General features: G+C 43.6%; 1 protein-coding gene and 1 long non-coding RNA gene across 3 annotated transcripts in view; one reads left to right on the top strand and one right to left on the bottom strand.

Annotated features, from left to right (window-relative positions):
* Nucleotides 1-22,075, bottom strand: part of LOC120096579 (uncharacterized) — a 131,992-nt gene that overhangs the window by 58,916 nt on the left and 51,001 nt on the right. The window lies entirely within an intron of this gene.
* The window catches only part of Parm1 (prostate androgen-regulated mucin-like protein 1), a 109,030-nt gene continuing 94,136 nt past the window's right edge, over nt 7,182-22,075 (top strand). Inside the window, exon 1 of the mRNA NM_173114.2 lies at nt 7,182-7,451. Within this exon, the coding sequence (NP_775137.2) occupies nt 7,409-7,451 (43 nt within the window). The 5' untranslated portion in view covers nt 7,182-7,408. The remainder of the gene's footprint in view (nt 7,452-22,075) is intronic.

The raw sequence follows: 22,075 nt of genomic DNA, 5'->3' as shown, positions 1-22,075 counted from the left end.
ACACTTCTACACAGTTTGTGTGATCGCCTTTAATTTGTTTCTGTCGCCGATATTAAACGTCAACGAATCAGAGTTCAAAAGAGAAAGGCAAAGCTACAGTGACAAGTGATACAGACCGAAAAGAAACGTGTCTGTGCTTCAGCTCCCAGAGAGTGTCTGTGCTTCAGCTCTCGGTGAGTGAATACAGCCATGTCCTGAGGTGGCTGCATTCCCGCCTTGGAAGAGGGGTGATGGTGGGAAGGGACAAAGCTTTCCACACCGCTCAGTTGCAGCAGCAGCAGCAGCAGCAAACACTCCTCCCAAAGCCCGGCACACTACTGTGTGTGTCGATAAGAGCTGCAGCGGGCAGAAATATGTTCTCTCCATCCAGCGGCACCCCAAATGTTGTCAAATACACTCCAAAGTATCTTCTCTAGACATTTATTGCTCCTTACATTGTGTCAAGCCTTTCGTGGATATTATCTGTTCTGCCCTTGGGATGAGGTTGAGAAGAAACTCCCACAAGGCTTCCCCACACTGTATTCTGGACGCGCATAACTGTTGGTTTCTCTGTAAGAGAGGAATTGGACTCAGAATGATTCATATGTTGAGTCTCATCCATACCTGACTTAAATGACAGCTTTGATGGAGAGCTGGTGCTACAATGGGTTAAGAATCCTGGATCTGTTGAGAGTGGGCTAAAATGGATTGTGCATGTGAGAGAAAAATAAAATTTTTGGAGCCAGAAGATGGGATTTATGAACTCAGTGCTACACACAAATTTCAGATTCATATGATGAAGCTCTGGCTTCCAAGGTGCCTTCGTATACTTGAAGGTAGCATTTTGAAGGAGGTGATTAAAAATAAATTATATCTCAATGGTGGTGCCCCAATCTTATAGAACTGGTGCCCTGGTAATGGAATAAAATGTATGAATGTGCACCACAGATTAAAAATAAAAAAGCAATCATTTGAGAATGTATCCAGAAGGCAGGCATTGCCAAACCAGGGGGGAGAAAACCAATCATGAATCAACCCTGGAGCACCCAAACACCAGAACTTTGAAAACTAAGTATGCGGTCTATACGCACAGCTACTTGAAAGGCTAAAGCAGGAGGATAACAAATTTAAGTGGACTACAGAGAAGTTTAAGACCAGCCAGAGCAACTTAGCAAGACCCTGCCTTAAAATAGAAAAAAATAGAAAGTAAAAAGAGGGTGTGGATGTAGCTTAGTGGTAGAGCAATTGTCTAGGATACCTGAGGCCCCAGGTTCAATCTTCAGTGTTCCAGCACTGGTATAACAGGCTTCAAGACCTTAGCATAGCTGACGCCATGTTGGAGGCACCATTTTAACCATAGAGCCCAGCGCATTGACCCCATTACCTGCCAGAATGAAAACAGAGACTTAATCTGTCAAACACCTAGTCCATAGTTCCAGGATTTGGGGAAGTCCCTAACTGCCAAGCTTGCTCTTTGGCTTCTGTAGTTTCACTTTCCCCTAACTGTTCTTGCTGAACAACGTGTGTCAACCAGGATGTGGGTTTGTGCGTGTAAGGAAAAGAATGGTCAGTGTCCAGGTCGAATGATTTAGGCAAGTTCTCCATGCAGCCAGAAATATAGACTTGCGATTTGGCTTTCAGAGTGCCTGTGTGTTCTGTGGTAGGGTTACCTTACAACACTGGGGGGAAATATGAAAGAAAGAATTAACGAAATAAAGGAAAAAAGAAAGAAGGGAGAAAAAAGAGGAAGAAAGAAAGAAAGAAAGAAAGAAAGAAAGAAAGAAAGAAAGGAAGAAAGAGAAAGGAAAAGAAGGGAAGGAGGGAAGGAAAGAGCAAGAGAGAATAAAACGTTCTGCTTCTTAAGACTGTCAATATACAGTGTATTATTATAGCAACCTTAGAACATTAATATAAAATCCTACAGGTGCCAAGGGAATGAGGTCCTTGTTTACTCAGGTAGAAAGCAAGGACCTCACCTCTAGTCACTTTTAAACCACCTCACGCAGTTCTAGAGCCCAGATTATTCTCTTTCCTCAACCATAAGAATATAGGTCCAGAAATAATATTTCTACAAGGTCTGCCATATTTCCCCTAACATTGTCCATGAAGTACAATACATTTAGGATGTCAGAAACTAAGTCAGTCAAGGGCAATGTTTTTGTAAAACGTTGTAAGTCCATAACACTAAAAATTTATTTTAACAATGATCAAAAAAGGAATGAAGTCAGTAAAGGGCATATTTTTCTCAGATTTTATCCCTCAGGAACATTATAAAAGGGTCAAGAGAAGTCTCTGAAGAGACCAGCTCTCCATAAAAAGGCGTAAACAGTTCTATGTACGTTTCATCCCTCACCCCACCGAGGAGGACATGTTCCCTGCTACTGTATATCTTAGCATCCTTTAGTTTCTTTCAACTCCAAGTATCCTAATTACTTGTTTTCAAATTCAGGATAGTAGTATCATAGGAGAGGAAAAGCAATTTTGACTTTCTCATATAAAAGGTCTTAGCTTAGAGTCCCTCATAGGAAAGGCAGATTAACAACAGAAAAAAACTTTCAACCTGCACATGGGAGATGCTCACGGAGTGACTGACTCTCAAACAGGCTTGAGTTCAGTCTCAACAGCCATCATTAACTGAGTCAACGCTGACAATAATAAACATGATAATAACAGGAAGAGCTAATAATGTTAATGGTTGTTGGAAAGGTAACCAGCAAAAGCTTGGAAAGCTGTGTGAGGTTTGTTACACAGACTTAACCCATGATCAATGTGTCTGGTAATTTAGTCATCCTTACCTCTCCTAGTACCAAGACAGAAACACCCTTACAGATGGATGCTTCCTTTATAAATTCCCTTCTATAGGAGAGTAACTTCTATTTTATTCTCAGAACTTCTCCTGCTTCACCCTAATTCTCCAGGCAATTATTATGCCAAAGAGGTATATTTTGTGGGGGAGGCATATCCTGGTCTCCTATAATACCTACTTCATAAAGTACAAACAATTGTGTGTGCGTGTGTGTGTGTGTGTGTGTGTGTGTGTGTGCACATGAGCACACACATAACATAGAAATTTTTCTAACACACAGCAGTTGTCAATAAATGCTAGATAGTATCTGTAACGCTTAACATAAAAACCTTTATTATTGCATGTCTTTTAATTCATCATCATACAAGCAGAAGCCTGCTAGTGTCAGAGGTAATAACTGTGACACATATCACAACGCCTCCCCATTAGACTTTCTCATCTCTGTCTTGTTACATGAGTAGATTAACTTTCCTTACTTTTTTGAAGTTGGACTTGGCCATTGACTTGCTGGAAGAAACTGCATATAGACATGTAACCAGATATGGGGTGTAAAAATATTTGGAGACGTAATTAATTCAAAGCCAAAAAATGGACCTAAGGTGTTTCTGATAGACCTGGGCTGTGTTGTATCTAGAGACATCATCGAAACCTTGGTTATGAGCACATAGCATGTGCATTTAGCATTGGGTATACCATCACACCACCTAATGCCAGCCTACACTGCCTGAAACACCTCAGCCCATACCCAAGATTACTGTACATCAGGAATTTTAGTTTTCTTACGATAAGCACAGTGGCCTCCTCTTACAGAAACATAATGGTTTAATTACAGAAAACAAAGATTTCCAATACTGCCCTACTGTTAGTTTCTCAAGTCACAAGGAGAAAATTGTATCTCTTTGGCTGTATTGTATTCAAATGTTTGATTTTTATTTGCACTTTAAGCCGCTGGATAATTAAAAATATCATTAAATGAATTTTGGCTTGGAATTTGGACAGAATCTCCAACAATGTTTCAAATGCCCTGACACACACGGCTGCCATTTTGTGTTATGCGTTTATACAAAGGATGTTTTCACCTTTGAAAGAAGGGTTTCAGAGGGAAAAGGAGTAGCGAATCAGGGAAATGGAGGTGAAAAGAACTAAAATCCATTGTGTGCATGCATGAAACTGTCAGAGAACAGAGAACAAGCAGTAAGTGAATTAAAAGATACTGGTCCTCTCAGAAATACTAGGGATGCTCTGTAACCAGCAGGAGCCAATGTTCAGTGATGATTAAATTCTTTACAGAAAACTAAACAAACACATCTGAAGTGGGAATTTCTGGCTTCGTTGGAGACTCAGTTGTGTCATGTCTGGAAGCTGTCTTATGAGAAGATGTCTTGCTGAAGCAGACACACGAGAAGGTGTTTTGCTGAGAAAAGACACTTGATGTTTTTTTCTGGAAGCTGCCTGGTGAACGAGCATGTGATGTTTTGCAGATGCTTGTGAGAGCACGTGATGTTTGGAAAGAGTATAAGTATAACCCAACAGACAGTAAACGATGCTCTTGCAACCCGTGGCTGGTCTTTGCTGACAATACTCTTATATTGGTTCACCTTGCTTTCTTGGATGACCTTCACTTGTCGTGACTTTGTAGAGAGAACTACACCAACGAATTTCTGGTGGTATGCCTCTGCCTCTTGTTGCTGCTGTGGACTCCTGCCGGTTGGCGAAGTCTCACAGTTTCTTCTGAATGAGAACTGCTACTGCTGATTCAGTTTGGTGTTTTACTAGTAGACCGGACTACTGACAATACAGATTGGGATCGCCTCAAAGAACTACTTGTAAACAGATCTACAACCTCTGTTTCCTATTAACCTTCCTTTTTCCCCACCTCTGGTGGGTGGTGGGCTGGAAGGGAGGCTGAAGTGTTAAAGAACCATAATTAAATTAGGTTTTGGAAAATCCAAGCCTACACAGGTCTATACCATTTCTGTGCCACCTTGCTTTTGTATTTAGCCAACAGCAAAACTATATTTAAGCAGAGAATTGTTTTTAATAAATGTATTCGTGGATTATGATTAGTAAATGTTTGATTTACTTTATGTATCATATATGTGGGGCCGCATACAATTTTCTCGGGCCAAAAAAATATAAATAAATAAAGAGTTCTGAGCCCTGCTATAGACAAACTAATACAGTGTCGCTGTGTCACTTCTTAGAAGGTTTAAATGGTGTACCTAATCTTTACCCTTCCCTTCCCCCCCCATGTTATTAATTATGTGAGCTGATCTCCATATACTGGTATAACACAGGGTCCCTGACAAGCCTGGCACTAAGTAGTAACCTGGGGCTGCAGAAAACTTGGATAATAAATTATCTGCTACTGCCTTGGTCTTATGACCTACTGGCTTCAGGAGTACAACTTAGCCTACCCTGGATGTTACAGACAATCTGTTTCCACAGGCACCCTTAAGGTCTAGTGAGCAGTAAACGTGTTTTGATTTGATCAATTTAGGTTCTAATCAGCAACTGAAAGGAACGATTTCAATAAAAGAAATGCCTTCAGCTCAATTCCAAATACAGTGAAAATCCTTGGCAATCTTAGCTGGTTAGCATGTGGGGATCTCCAACGCACCTTCCTAGCAAGGTTAGAGGGCACACGTTTTGCACACTAGATAGAAGTTTTGTTGAATTTCAAATGGGTAAATTTTTCTGTAATGTAATCTTCAAAAACCTTTAGATCTGCCTAGAGTCACTAACTTAAATCAGTCTGTATAAAGAGAAAGGCACCAGTCAGTGCCTTTAAAGAGTCCCACTGCCTGGCTCGATCCATGTGTGGTTGCAGACTCCGTGACAAGCAAAGCCCAAATGTCAAAATGCTTCATAATCACACAGGTTAGCTAGATGGCGGAGGGACTTGAGGTCAGAAGGCTTCGGGGAACGTGTTTAAGACTTTGCATCTGTCAGGGTTTCTGGCCAGGGAAGAACGAAAGGAGGCGCAGCTCTTGCTTGCAGTATCGTTTACTTCATATCCCGACAGGAATCAGTACATGCGCAGAGACCAAGGACAATTATGAACCCAGTGTTGTCTATTGCCGAAGTGCTGCCAACATCTGGGAGTGGTGCCGGTGAGGCGAGGTATAGAACTGACCTGGCTGCGGCTAAAGTGATGAACCCTGGCTGAGAAAGAGCGGGTCCCCTTACCTGAGGAAGACGACACAACATACTACAGGAAAACAGTTCTGCAGAGCTGTTGACCGCATCAAGGGTTTCAATGCCTTAGGAAGGGTCCTTTTCCTCTTACAACTGTCAGCTCTAGTTAGTGACCAGGGGCCACCAGCCTCAGACTGCACCAAGCTGAAGGGTGTGGCATGCAGCTGGTATGAGGACTACGCATGTCTAAGGTTCAGGGAGTGAGAAGATAACGAAATGAAAGGTCCGTTTGACCCCACTTTGGAGAAGCCCTGATCTTTGGAGAGGTATTCAACATGGAGAATGAGTCCGGGAAAGCATCTGATTACCCTTTCCTAACTACAAGGCCTGGGCAAGCACTTACACGTTTCCTACTCAGAAAATGAGGATGCAGGGTACTTGCTTGGAATGCTTGATAATTGTTATGGGAAGTAAATGACTTGGGTAGTATGTGAATGTACATTGTCCAACACATAGCCTCTTGCCATTTCTCAGAAATAAGTGTTATTTGCTATTAGTTTATTAGTATTATTATATAACAACATATTATTATTACATTGTTATTATAGGCTTGGTGTATAAGCCATTCTTACGTTATATGCTATATGAACATAGCATATTCCTTAATTGCTGATGCCTTTGATTTCTTACCTGTGAAATAATAAGGTTATATAATATAATAATAATCATACGGTTTCCAGGTTAGTAGAAGGAACTTTAGTATAGTAACTAGTCAGACAGCCGGTTCAGGTATCTGGCGATCATATCACCTGATAGTGGTATTTCTTCTGGATGTGCAGTTGACTAGACACCAGGAAGTGTGGTGAGCGGTTAATGTACACAGACGACTGTTTGAATAAAGGAAGGGAATAAAGGAAGGGTCTTCATCCCATACTTGGAAAGAAATGTGTTGATTCTCCGAGGAGACCTCTAGGTTCACTTATTTTCATAAGTGAAACTGAGTTGGATTCCTGAGGGTAGGGACCCATTCACACATTGCTTCCAGAACAGTGCCAAACTCCCTAAGCTGTGGCTGAATCCACTGAAAGCTCGCCTAGCGCCCACTGTCCAGCAGAGGCCGCTCTGGCCCGGGACTCCTGGGACCTGGGCGCCGGGAGAGAGAAGGCCAGGGGGTGGCTCAGTCCTGGCAGGAGGGCCGGGTGGGAGGGGTTTGGCGACCGCGAAGGCGGGTCCAGGGCTCGGGCAGCTGGGATGGAGCAGAAGTGCGCCTGGCGCCGCAGGGCACACAGCTGACTCTCCGCGCCACCTCCGCTTCGCCTTGCGCCGCCAGACACCGAAGCTTCCTGGACTGATCGTGCGGGGCTTCAGTACGTCCCTGCTCCTCCCGTAGCCCACCGGGTGGAAGAGGAGCTGCCGGTGCCCCGGAGCACTTGGTCAGTCTCAGGAAACTCTTCCCTAGTCGCATCCAGCTCGGTACCGAGTAACATGGTCTGCAAGGCGCTCATCACCCTCTGCATCTTCGCCGCAGGTACTTGGCGCGGTCCTCGGAAGAGCGGGGTGGGGGAGGCAGCCCCAGGCTCCAGGCTCCGGCTGGTGGGAAGACGGGCGACACCAGGAAATAAGTCACCACCGGAGCCTGGTGGGTCTACAGGGGTGTGCGCGCTTAGATTTGAGATGAGCGGTTTGGGCGGTCCTGGAGGGAAGGGACAACTGGGTCTTTGCTGTAGCAGCCTGGGGCCCCCACAAATTCATTCTGTGTGAAACAGGTGGCCGACTAGCTGGCGCGTTAGCTCACTGAACCCCGCGTGGAGACACCAGCTCTTTGCGGTTTCTCTTGTTTGATGGGGTTTCGGGGCGCACCTGCCACAGCCCCAGACATCACTTCTTGCCAGAGGTTTGTCCTGACGTGGGATACAGAGACTCGGCAGGGGCCCGATAAAGCTGCTGCTAGGAGGACTTCAACATCGAGTGCGCTCAACCCGGCTGGTTAGCGCTCCAGGACTTAGAGGTCTCTGGAACTCGGGTGTCTCTTTTACTTAGGTTCGGGGATGATGCGGCACAAACAGTCTCGGGGGCAGCGGTCCAGGTTAGGGTCAGGCTTTCGATCATTGGTTGGCGACTGCAGGTCTACTGTGCCCAAGAGCCTTCCAAAACTGTGGCCCTCTGTATGAAACTACTAACTTGGGTAAAAGTAGGATACACACCCCCTTCTGCCCCATCCGGGTCTATCTATCCATCACACTCCGACTTTTGATGGTCTGGGGACGACTAGCAGTCGCGACCTTGGGCAGTCAACCCAAGCCGCGGACTGCAAAGATGAAAGAAACCAGTCACCACCATCTGGAATTGGGTACCTAGGTCTTTGTCTAGGAAAAGTGTAGCCCAAGGACTATGGATACTGGACAAGACACGGGTTCCGGAGGGTGGACTGGGGAGAGTAACCCAAGAGAGCAGTCGGGTCTGTTTTTCTGAGAATGGCTCGAAACCTCCTAGTACAAGCCTATTGGAGATTCGAGCTTTAGTTTATGTGTTTCCCTTCTTGAATTGCTTGGGTTCCTGTAAATGCGCCTCCCCACCCCCACCCAAGAAAAGTCACAACTCCTTGAAAAGAAGCTAGAAGCTTCCTGCGGCTCTCAGAGGATAATACAGTTTCAGGGAAAGTTTCCCAGCTTGAGCCAATAGCGTGGTGTTTTCTCTATATGCTAATGTCTGGGAGAGCCTTTCTGCTCCAGGATCTGCAAGGTCTAGAGACCTGCCTGCGGATCTTTCTGGAACATTCGGCTTCCGTGGCGTAGCCCTCTTGAGAGAGAAGCCCTTAGATATGAAAGTGTAATAACCTTCCCAGCTGGATTGCTTCCAAAGGTAGTTCCCTGGTCCTCAAAGAATAGATGTTTACAAACGGATGCGGAAGGGAACCCATTCCGGAAGCATAGAAAACCTGCAGTGGGCTAATGGATAGATTTAGTTTGCTAAATTGATTTTTCACCTTTATCCATTTATTTATTCATTTATTTATTCATTCATTCATTTATTTATTTATTATTTGCTTTATGTTTTTGAACATCTCTGGCAGTCGGCAAATTAAAAACAAAAACAGATTAATCCTAAGAAGAAGCTCGAATGACATGATTTACCGATGGATGGTGGATGGATGGATTGATTGGTTGATTGATGCATGTTTGATTGGTTGATTTTCTAGTCTTACTGTTCAGCTGCCTTCTGCTGAGAGAAAAGTATTGCCCAATCTCTTCCCTTCCCCCTCCCCCTCCCTTCACCTCCCCTTCCCCCCTTCCCCTCCCTCCCCCCTCCCTTCCCTCTCTCCTTCCCCTCCCCTTCCCCCCCTCCCCCAGAGCCAGGTGGCTGCTGTTTCAGAGACTGGTTCAGCGGCCCCAGCTCCATGCCCTCCAGGCTTCTAAGTAGGATCAGAGCCATCAGGGCCGCAGGCTCCTGGGGCCAAGGAAGACTCATTGCCTCTTTCCCTTACTTATTTATGCACATTGTTGTCCCATACAGGGAGCCAAGAGGCTGAGGGCAGCTTTCTCTGGAGTCTGTGAATTCGAATGAATCTTTCCATGGACAGTTTGTTAATAAAATTGCTCACCATAAATAGGCCGGAAAATAATGTAAAAATTATCATAAACGCCTCATGAGAGTTCTCTGCATTCCAAAGTAAAGGATTTTCAGATTGACATTTCTCTAGAAGGCTCTGGATAATGGCAGGTATGTTCAGGCAGCTTGTTTTGGAGTTTTCGTGGCAAGCTATTCACCAGAGGATGGCTTCCCCCACCCCACCCCCATTGTATTTTCTCTCCAGCATTAGAGGATTCAGAAAAAGTTGAGCAAACTCCTTAAACTGGTAACTGATTGGGCCAGAGACAGTGTTATAACGAGGCTTTAACTTTTAGCTTAACAAATCCTTGTTGTATGTATAGTGTCACCCAGTGTACACAATGGGCATTGAAAGATATGTGTGCATTGTCAGCAGTCTTGACAGGAGGCAGCTCAACACCTGTCCCTAAACTACCTTAGCTGGGATATACAGGAGTACCTCATGGGACTTAAAGCCCAGTCCTGAGTCTCCCAGCTTTGGCTAAAGAACTATGCAGGGAGGAAGGACAGAGACCACTGAGTGAGTAGTATTCTGCCCTAAAACACTCCTCCTCTCTGCCTTTGCTTTTGCTCACTCCACTGTCATGGCTGCCCCCTTGGAGTTTGGTGGCCCCACCCACTAAAAAACAACAACAACAACAACAACAACAACAAAACGCTTAAATATATGAGGTGTATGATGCGTTCAAATGGTCTTTTTTACACACTTAAAAAAAGAAGAAATTCGTTATGTAAGAATGAACAGTCCATATATATGAGAAGCCAGGGATCTGAGTTCTTCTGCTCTGGGTCTGGGTCTGCTCTGCTCACCCCAACCCTGGGTCAGGAAGATATCAGTACACCCCATTCCTAGGCACCCCGAAACATTCTTTGGTCCTCTGGTAAGCAAGACCAAGAGAGCTAGAGTTATAGTTTGCTCTCTCTCTCTCTCTCTCTCTCTCTCTCTCTCTCTCTCTCTCTCTCTCTCTCTGGTGTGTGTGTATGTGTGTGGTGTAGTATGTGTCTGTGTGTGTGTGTGTGGTGTGGTGTGTGTGGTGTGTATGTGTTATATATATGTGGTGTGTATATGTGTGTGTGTATGGTGTGTGGCATGTGTGGTGTGTATGTGGGTGTGTGGCATGGCGTATGTGTGTGTGGTGTGTGTGGTGTGTATGTGTTGCATATGTGTGTGTGTGTGGTGTGTGTGTGTGGTGTGTATGTGTTGTATATATGTGGGGTGTGTATGTGTGGTGTGTGGCATGTGTGGTGTGTATGTGGGTGTGTGGCATGGTGTGTGTGGTGTGGTGTGTGTGGTGTGTGTGTGGTGTGTATGTGTTGTATATATGTGGTGTGTGTATGTGTGTGTGGTATGTATATGTGTGTGTGGTGTGGTGTGTGTGTGCTGTGTATGTGTGTGTATGTGTTGTGGTGTGTGTTGTGGTGTGTGTGTTGTGTATGTGTGTGTGTGTTGTGTATGTGTGTGTATTGTGTATGTGTGTGATGTATATGTGTGTTGTGTGTTGTATATATGTGGTGTGTGTGTGATGTATGTTGTATATATGTAGTGTGTGTGTGTGGTATGTGTGTGGTGTGTGTGGTGTGTGTGTGGTGTGTATGTGTTGCATATGTGTGTGTGTATGTGTGTGGTGTGTGTGTGGTGTGTATGTGTTGCATATGTGTGTGTATGTGTGTGGTGTGTGTGTGGTGTGTATGTGTTGTATATATGTGGTGTGTGTGTGTGTGATGTGTGTTGTATATATGTGGTGTGTGTGTGTGATGTGTTTTGTATATATGTGGTGTGTGTGTGCATGTGTGTGTGTTCTGTATGTGTGTGTGGTATGTAGTGTGTATGTATGTGTGTGTATGTGTGTGTGTTCTGTATGTGTGTGTGGTATGTGGTGTGTATGTATGTGGTGTGTGTATGTGTTGTGTGTGTGTGTGGTATGTATGTGTGTGTGTGGTGTGTATATGTGTGTGTGATATGTGGTGTGTGTGTATGTGTCTGGTGTATGTGTGTGTGGTGTGTGTGTGTGGTATGTGTGGTGTGTGTATGTGTGTGTTGTGTGTGTGTTGTGGTGTGTGTGTTGTGTGCTGTGTGTGTGTTGTGTATGTGTGTGTGGTGTATATGTGTGTGTGGTGTGTATGTGTGTGTGTGGTGTGTATGTGTTGTATATATGTGGTGTGTGTGTGTGTGATGTGTGTTGTATATATGTGGTGTGTGTGTGTGATGTGTTTTGTATATATGTGGTGTGTGTGTGCATGTGTGTGTGTTCTGTATGTGTGTGTGGTATGTAGTGTGTATGTATGTGTGTGTATGTGTGTGTGTTCTGTATGTGTGTGTGGTATGTGGTGTGTATGTATGTGGTGTGTGTGTATGTGTTGTGTGTGTGTGGTATGTATGTGTGTGTGTGGTGTGTATATGTGTGTGTGATATGTGGTGTGTGTGTATGTGTCTGGTGTATGTGTGTGTGGTGTGTGTGTGTGTGGTATGTGTGGTGTGTGTATGTGTGTGTTGTGTGTGTGTTGTGGTGTGTGTGTTGTGTGCTGTGTGTGTGTTGTGTATGTGTGTGTGTGTATATGTGTGTGTGGTGTGTATGTGTGTGTGTGGTGTGTGTGTGTGAGTGTGGTGTGTGTGTGGTGTGTGTGTGTGTGAGTGTGGTGTGTGTGAGTGTGGTGTGTGTGGTATGTGTGTAAGTATGGTGTGTGTGTGTGTGTGTGTGTGGCGTGTGTGTTTTCTGGACCCATCAGCTCTCTTCTCTGGATAAATAGTGTCAGACACCCCCCTTTGCACGCACAAGTCCTCACGTGGGTCAGTCCAGCAGCTGTGTCACAAATACACTGAAAGCAACCTCCTCTCCCAGGAAGGTTTAGTGGAGTAACAGGGAGAGCTGCTTGCTTTCCTTTCACCTGAAATCCGGTCACAGTGAAAGACGTGGCGTCTTCCTTTTTTATCAAAAGGGACCTGAAAATCACAAGCCCTTTATATCGTTCTCTGGAGCATTCATGAAAGCAGAGATTCATGGGAAGCAGGTAGCCTCTGCGGCCTGAATATTTAGAGAACCTACCTCAGTTCAGGGCAAGTCCTTAGCTGCCTTACACTTCCTTATGTTTAAAATTAGGAGAGGGGATGAGCTCACAAGGTTGGGGCAAATGTTAACTGCAGAACGTACCTATACATCTACGGCACTGAGGACACGGGAAATGCTCAGAAACGTTCGCCCTCGCTTCTATTAAGCTTAATAAAGATCGCCATCTTCAGCACTGAGTATACAGGCCCCCTCTCCGAGTGCAGAGCTGATGAGTTAGCCCTTGAACTATGCCGATCACAGACTGCAACTAACACGCCAAGGCTGCCTGTTCCGGCAAACTCGGTATGCAAATTAGGAAGACAGTCAGCTGAGCCGCTCAATGCCTAATTTAAAAGGTTAAGAAAGCCTTAGTTCAGACATGGCACAGTGGTGGGGAGGTGGGGAGTATGTTGGGGACGGAGGGGAAGGTTCAGTTACAATTAAAGTAAGATAAAGTCCTCAGCAAGGGCTTTTGCAAATGGTGTATTTAGAAAGTCCAAGTCAGCTAAATCTTAAAGGTCAGATTTCCCCAAGCAACACATTTGGGGATAATTCCCATTAAATGGGTCATTTTATCTGATGACTATGGGTGACTTTCTCCGGAACCCAGAGTCCTTGATAATGACCAGGTCTCTAATGGAACCTCGGTCCTGGGCCTGGTCTAATTGTGCTTGTGTTTTTATGAAGAGAATACTGGTCAAGTAGTCCTACAGTCTGAGGCATCTTCCTGAAACACTAATTTTCACTCAGGGGTGAGGGAGGGGAGCATGGCACCTACAAGAACTTGGAGAGTGGCATTTTAAAAGACACATTATTATCATCTCAGGGAAACCCGTGGCGAATGAAAGATTCTCATGAGAGCCATTAGAACAGGTACCTTCTTTAAAAGGAACGGTCTCTAAATCAGCGTTTAGGAGACAACTATTTGCCTCGTTCTTGAGACACCAAGAGAAAAAGTTAATGTTTCCTGCAGAAGACAACGCCAGCTCTCATAAGTGGGCGGCTCGGGTCTGCCACCGCCTGTAGTTGCCTTCTCAATGGAAACGTGGGGTTAATAGGTTATCCGCTGCCGGTTAACATACAAGCAGAGTAATGACAAAGCCGTGTGTATGCCGTTTAAAACATCTTAAATTATTTAAATGACAGGAACCGGTGTAACCCTTTCCTGGCATGGGTACCTTTAAAAATTCATAATAATCTTTTAGTCCAGCACACCCCATTTCTTTCCTTTATATCTTTTTAACGTTGTTTACAGACCTTGAAAGCTTTGTCATTTTTCTAAGTAATAAGACCCATTAGCTGAGGTAGAGACGAGTAGGGTTCTGTCCACCGATGCTTTCACGAGGCGGAAAGCGCTCTGGCTTGGTTTTTCCTTTGCCCCGTGCTGCCACGTTTAGTAAATAAAACCTGAGGTTGTCCAGTTATATTTGAATTTCAAATAAATAGTGATTCTAAATATAGCCTGTGTAATGCTCAAGTTCACCAGGGAGTGCTGTAATTTTTTGGCACCTTTCCTTGGTCCTTTTATCTTCCGACCACCTATGGGATGGGCCTGTAGTAGGATGACCTTCAGTTTGACCCTTGTTTCATGGGGCCTTAGCTGACCAGTACCATTTTGGTAAAAGTCTGTGGGGGAAACATGGAGATTTAACAGCAGCTTTCTTGGTTCACAACTGCATTCATTAGGATCCGGGGTCTGTGCACTCCAGTGAGATATTTTGATTCTGATTTTGTGCCCATTAACTGTGTATGGTTTTGCGCCTCTGACCGACTGATGGCATTTCCATGGCTTCTTTGATCCATCATAGTGGACCTTTCTGACCCTTCCTTTCTAAAAGAAATCGTCTGTTTCTAATGCTGGCAATGTTTTTGCTTATTGCTGGGTTTAGAAGCCGTCTTACAGCTGGCTGCTGAGTTAAAGAGAAAGTTATAAACTAGCTTTGGTTTTCAGCACCGATTTTCTTGCCAAGATCTTAAGGCATCTTACAAATATTAATTATATAAGTTTTATATAATCCCTGCGGGATAGATTTATTGGTATCACTTTAAAAAGCTGTACCTATATAGACCCTGCGGCAATACATTAGGCAGAATTTTAAGGTAGATACTTTTTAAAAAATCTTTTAAGATGTTTAATTTTGGAAGAAATTTGCACTCTTTATTCTCAAGGGGAAAAAATATCTGTGAATAGCTAACTGTTAAGTAAGGGAAATTGTGGGAAATTACCGGGTATGATATTTAGAAAACATGTGTATTTGATATGAATGGTAAGTAATGGGATACAAGCTCTATTTACATGCCAAACTCTGATTTTCTTTTCTATAAGCAAGACAACGAAGAGTTAATGTTCAATATGGGTGTTGAACATGAAAGGAATTGGGTAGAGAGGGAATGGTTTTTCTCCTGCTTGTGGTTGTAAAGTTGGGGCTACTGTTGGCATCTGCTAATATATAATTAATAAAATATGTTATGTTTTACATTTGTAACATTCTTCCCTGCTTTGTGTAATCTCAAAGCATAACCTTATTACTGGGTTTATTTACCCATCATTGCATCCATGATGGAAAACTACTGATAGTGTTAGCCTCTTAGGAGCTGATTAGAAAAATGTCTGAGATCTCAATCCACTCGTTCTGTTATACCAGCCTGGTCCACAAATGAGGTAGCTTATAAACAACAATAAACTATTTCTTAGAAATTCCAGAGGTTGTTGAGCTCATGGTCAAGGTGCTAGTGGTTCTGGTCATAAGAGTGTACTTTCTCATTAGGACATGGTGCTTTGTTTTTGAGTACCTGCCTGGTAGGGGACTCAAGGCAGCTCCCTGGGACACTTATAAGTCACTAGTCTCTCATGATGGCTCCACCATTGTGAGTCCCAGAGGACTGAGGAGATGGAACCGTAGGTAAAGTCTTTGCCATGCAAGTGTTTAAATTCTTGGTACCCAGGTGCAGAGACACAGGTCTGTAACAGAGAGAGGGGATTTGATAGAGTAGGAGGGGGCCTCTCTGCCACTTGCTTGTGTGAAAATCTTTACAAAGTCTGGGAAACTGAGGACCTCTTTCTTGGCCTGGTAAGAAGGCAAGGTTTGGGTGAACTGGCTGCATGTGTGCCATGGGTGTTCTCATGTCAACATGCACATAAATCGCAACAACAAAAAGGAGTTCTGGGTCTTTTGCCTTAAAAATTGCAATATTGATGGAAGTGACATCATGAGAGGAAAGCCCCAAAATTCTCCTGCTTTGAAGCACTGATCGAGTATATCTAAGCAGGGACAGCAGGTCAACCTTCAAGAACAAATGGTCTTTCATCATTTAATTCTAGGAAATGCTTGGGAGGGAAGTATGATGTTCAAATTACTTGTAGAAACAGGTTAGGAAGATGGCTTGAGCTAGTCAAATTTTCCCTAGATGACTGGGCATAGCAAGGGGCCCAGAGTTAAAGGGAAGCAGAGTTAAAGAGATTATCGGATGTTTGAATGAAAGTAGATAATGTAAATTTAGAGCTAGGAGGCCTTCTTCCTCTTAGCATCCTCCATTCAGTTCTTTAAGATGATTCCAGGCAAGCACTTCCATTGCCTGGTCCTGAGCAGAGCCACCACCCTCTTTTTCCTTGAGTACCACAAGGGCTTTCCAGATCCATCACTTCTCGGCCTTCCCTTCCTGAGATCTGCTCTGCACAGGGACATGTTGGGGCTTTTGGAAATGCCTGGGTGTTGCGTGTCCCTGCTCCAGGCTAAGTCCTGTAAAGGCCTCCTGCTGCACTTGACAGAAAGCCAAATCCATAAAGAAACAATCAACATCTGGCCCATTTGCTTTGGAACCTGGTTGTCTTCTTTTCTGGAGTCACTTGTTCACTTTGCCCCAGAAGCATGCCCCTATCCCGCCCCTACCCCTACCTGCTACCTCACCCCTACCCCAACCCCACCTCCACCCCCTGCCATCTTTCTTATAGCATGCTGTGGTTGACTCCTCTTTCTTCTAGTTTCACAGAGACTTCCCTAACCTCCTCTAGACTGCCGTTGTTGGTCACCCTTCTGAAACTACACCAAATACTCAAGATAACCAGGAGAGAGGGCGACTGATTCCTCAGTTTGGCAGGTTTCAGTTCTGAAATAGCTGACTGTTGGGAAAGCACTTCATGGTAGAAACACAGGGTGGCAGAAACCTGCTTACCCTCTGACTGAGCATAGGGGAGTGAAAGGAAAGGAACGCTGTCTCAAAATGCCCTCAGAGGGCACTCCTCCAGTGAGCTAAAAGCCTTCACTATGTCATTTCTTACAGGCTCCACCAACACTTTCCAACAAGGAACTGGGAATCAAACCCTCAATAAGTGAACCATTGAGGGACATTGTAGAACCCAAATGGCACCTTCCCCATAGACCTTACCCTGACCAATATGTTGAAATTACAGTAGAATCTCATGGCCAAGTCTATGTTCCTGATACACGTACCTAACTCTGTCTGTGCCTCCTTCACTGCCTGTCTCCCGCCATCCCTCACTGCTACCTCGCACTACAACACAGCTTTAAGCAGACAGGGATTTTTGTCTTTCCTACTTTTTCGGCCAGTCCTCATGGGAAGAATATTTCATGACACACAGTAGGGGCTCAAAATATACTTTCAAGATTGGCCAAACGCCAATCGAAAATGTTTCATAAGTCATCCAAAAATGAGGCGTGGAAAATTTGCTGACTATGTTGTTTATGCCTAGTAGCGCTTGCATATGGTGTTTTATAAAAACAGTAGTCAGGCCTTTGGTTCTCACTGTAGAGGAAAGAAACATTAACATGCAAAATCTAAGTTTTAAAACCCACTATTTTACAGCTATACATGTATGGAATTCTGAAATTCTTCTAAGTGGTAGCATTTTCCTGCATTATGGACACCAGTTCAGACTAGTTGAAAATTCTTAACTCTCTAGCCATTTTTTTTAAATGTCCCCTTTGAGCTTAGCTAGAAAGGCTGAGGCTGGGGCTACAATGGAGGACCACTATTTGAACCATTTTGAGAATTCTCTCAATAACTAAAAACAGCTTAGTGATGAAAAGTGATTTGAGTCTGAAGGCAATACCATTGGCAGCATCCCAGGAAAGCCAGAAAAAGTTAAGTAAATTCCGACCCCGAGTGGGGAAAGTGTAAGCCGGTCACTAATATGCTCAAGGATATAATGGGGACTTTCTTGGCCTTGGAGACTCTGCATAACCTCTTTCTTAATGAGTCTGAAATATGAGCTTAAAGTTTTAGTCCAAGAAATAGTTTGAAATGATGCTGAAATTCCAGCTAAAATCAAACCCGTGTTCTAGAATAGAGAGGATGAATGGGAGGGTACTGGATATTTATCCTGCGGGTGGCTAACACCTCTTGACATGGTTGGTGTTAAAGGTACCCAGCATGGCACGTGTCTCCTCCTTAGCATACCAAAACCATTTCTGTGTTTTCTTGATTATTCAAAATAGGAACAACTGCATATGTAGAAGCTACCAGAAAGAATATGATCTTTATAGATGTAGGACCTTACTGATCTTGATGATATCAACCCAGAGAAGTAACTTGCGAGGGAAAAAAAAAACTGATGCATTATTTAAAACATTTGGCTTGTTTATTTCGTTCCATTCTTCAGAAGGGCAAACTCACCACCCTCCAAGTTCAGCAGCCTTGACCATGACCAGAGAGTTATCAGACTCAAGTGGCCCTGGGCCTGCAGTTCAGGGCCTGCAGGGAATATGTGTAGTGTTAAGACGGTGCTTTTGCAAGCCAGGTGATCTGCTGCCCTCCTCTCCCATCCCCTACCCCTTCTCCTCCAAGAACAATGATGAGAGAAGTAGGTGAGGTGAGCAAGATGAAAAGCAGGACCTCGTGTCTTACTGGATGGAGAACTGCACTAGCATGCTGCAACGAGAAATGGTTGCGGGACCCCAAATCTCAAAATCGACTGTGGCTACAGCCGGAGTAAAGCAGAGAGCAGAGCTGCTCAGAGAAGCTAGCTTGCAGTCACTATCCATCCAAAGCAGCACTAGTGACTGCTCTAAAGAGTGGTGGGGCTACACTACAGTGTAGACATGGCTACAGTTTAGCATTGTCAATCTATGAATAAAGAAAGCTATGGAATAAGTGTATGGCTGCATTAAAGGAGGTTAGAAGGATTCAGTGAGTCAGTCTCTTTCTCTCTCTCTCTCTCTCTCTCTCTCTCTCTCTCTCTCTCTCTCGTCATTCCCCCACCTTCTCTGAATTTTTCAATAACATTATAAATATTTCAAGTCCCATCTTTTGCAACAGTTCATGAGGCTACAGCAACCACTAGATGCAATTCTCAGCGTATTGACTTAAAAGTCATTCTGATGGAGCCTTAAACATAAAGTCATAGAGAAACAAGTTACCACAGAAAGGTTTACAGGGCAGCATCAATGTAATGGGCAGAGAGGGTTCTGGGAAAATGACAACATAATAACACTGTAGTTTCTAAAGCTCATGTACTATATAGGGGGACCACCCTTACTGAGGATGGTGGCATCTTGGATCATTAAGGGGCTCTGAGCTATCAGGTCAGCGCTAAAGGCATGATGTTAGTGTTCTCTTCTTCTAAAAGCTAACATCTCTTCAGCCTCTATGACTATGGGATCCACTTTTGAAAAACATCCTAAGCTTTCTCAAAGTGAAAGTTGTCGATTTAGATATCAAATAAGAAAAATAGACCTCGGAAGGATATATTATTTATTTATTTCCTTTGGCAACATTCAATATATGATATCATCTTTTCAACAAAGCAATCAATAGAATGTGGCTTAAGAAGATGCTAGAGAAGCCATTATTAATCCTCTGCAACGTTTTTAGAGAATAATGCAGGTGTGCTGGAAACACTGCCAGACAGGCAGATGGGACAAGCAGAAACTGAAGCCTGATTCCAGCCAACCCCTTCAGTTTTAACAAAACTGCACATTCCTTGGGACCAGCTTGTTACAAGTTTTAGCTTTACTGGGTGCCACACATCACTCTGTGTTTGTTTCCTCTACAAAATCAACTGATCCTCCAATAGCCTTGTTAAGAATGCAACCCTGTACCCACTTTTCAGTCAAGGGCACAGACCTTCAAAACCTAATAAGCAATTCACAGGCAGTTGATAAGCAACAGAGCTAGGATTTGAACCTACAATGTTCACCTTTACCCATCTCTACCCTCACTATATTGAACTGCCAAGATAATTGCTAAGTTGCTTTGGGTTCCCAATTTTGATTCCCACAATTACAGCCTTGGTCGTAAGCCTGGCTTGCATCATTTGACATTCAGTGACATTAAGGTCACGGTCCTCACACAGGATCATTAGTTTTTGGAGACCCATTTAGGGCAGGCGAGATTGACTATTCCCCTACTAAGAAATGGGAATGGACTTAAATAGGCTTAGGACTCTACCAGGTGTTTACATGGTACAGTCTAAGTGCCATTTTCACTAACAAGAGTGACAGCTCCTTACGGAGGTAGCTAATTCTAGCCTGATTAGATGGCTACAGTATTTCATTAGACCAGGAAGTAAGACCTTCTCAAGGCTTACCAAAAGGACTCAAAGATGCTTAATGAAACTTGCTGATCAAAGACGGTGCAATTTGATCATCGGTGAGAATCATAATTGGAATAGACTGAAACTTCCTCATTGTGTTTGCTGTAAGTACAAAATGATCTTGAAACCAGAACAATGAAATAGTACAGATGTTATTGATCCTCACTAGAGGATGCTTAATAAACCAACAAATTATTTTGAAAAATAGCACACAACCACAGAGGATCAAATAGGTTTGTTGGTTGGTTTCTGGATCTCACTCTGCCTTGATTTTTGTGAATGCCCCACCGTGTGAGTAAACATTTGGTGATGAGATGACAGCTGTCACTGCAGAAGTATTGAAGCTAGACAGTCCAGAAGGCACAATAGAAACAGTACCCTAAGGCACAGCCTTGTGAGTCTGTGGCGTTTGATTGTCGGTGGCTGCCTACATCTTGAAGTGTGCTATCACCAGATACTCTCTGTCCCACGACATCCCTTTTAATATAGCCCTACCGCATTTAAAGGGACCAACATCCCATCAAGCTTCATCAGCCAACTGGGGAAGGAGATAGTGGATATCATGGGAATGAAGACAGAAAGCGACAACAGGAGTGTTGGCAAAATCAACAGCCTGGTTTCTTCAATGAGTAGATTGTTGGAAATAAAAGAAAGAGGTTGAGAGAAAGATGTGCAGGGGCAGGAGAGATCTGTAGACTGAATGGAGACATAAGAACAGAGCAACAAATCCCACCTGTGTGACTTATTCTGATTCTGAAGCAATCATATCTCTAAAATTAAGTGATGAAGGTTAGGACACAATTGTGAAGGAGAACATTGATTTGCTCTTTAATGCGGCTGAGGTTTCGTTTTGTTTAACCATGATAAGGATTGTTGGCAAACACTGTGGTTTTCAACGTTATCATTAGAGTTACAGAGAAATGTTATTGTCCCTAAGATTTGCTTCAAAATAATACAGGAGTTGAAAAATAGGTTGTGATGTTATATGAAGAAATGGTGGCCAATTAGTGACTGTTGAGAATGAGTAAAGGGTACAGAGGGATTCATTACACTCCTCCATTTAGTAGTTGATTCCATTCTTGTTAGAAAAGAGTTTTAGAAAAGATCTCCATCCTAACCCAGAGCCTATCTCCAACTGACAAAAGAAAAGAAAAAAAATGGCGTCTCACTGGATATACAACCCACACTAATAGACAGGCCCTGCAGTAGGTGGCCAAAACAAAATGAACCTAATGGTATTTTTGGAGATGTTTTGTGTCATAGTGCTTTGTATGGTCTTTTTTAAACATTATAGGTCTTTTCTTATATGCTATGGCTTCTGGTTTTATGTTTTTATGGGATTTCTGCATGTGTTTGCTTCTTTATTTTCTTTTATTTTTTCTTAATTTACTTGTTTGTTTTCTAATAAGAGTGAGAAGTAGGAAGGATTTGGGTGGGTGGGATGATGAGGAATTTAATTTCTTTGAGGAACTGGTGGTGTTGGGAGAAAATAACCAGAATATCTTACATGAAAGAAAGTCTATTTCCAATAAAAATTAAAATTATTTTTAAAAGAGCTTTTAGAAAGGAGGTTTGCCAGACCTCACTGTTGATTACAGAGGTAAGCCCTGCCCTTTTTGGCAAGTGGCTTGGGATCCTTCTAGAGGACAAGGCAGTGTGGGTAATCATAGCATAAAAGGCTAAGCGACACATACATTGTCCTTGGCGAATCGGTCTCTAGAAGGGAGACTTGCGGTGTCTCTCCAGGACTCTGCTAGCCTACTTCCTCATGCTGCATAGCTCTCCCCACTGTTTTCCACTCCCCAGAATTTGCCAGCTTGCAAGCTCAGATTTCTTTGAGTTGTTTGGGTATCTGAGCCTCTAGAGAAAAAGGGACATGTCTTAGCTTCATGCTTCTCCATCTCATGAACCCATGGGGCAAATGCTCAATGCTTGTCAAATTGA

The sequence above is a fragment of the Rattus norvegicus genome, chromosome 14, assembly GCF_036323735.1.
Source record: "Rattus norvegicus strain BN/NHsdMcwi chromosome 14, GRCr8, whole genome shotgun sequence".
Taxonomy (NCBI): Eukaryota; Metazoa; Chordata; class Mammalia; order Rodentia; family Muridae; genus Rattus; species Rattus norvegicus.
Note: the sequence above shows the minus strand (reverse complement) of the source record. Positions and strands in the feature narration are given on the sequence as shown.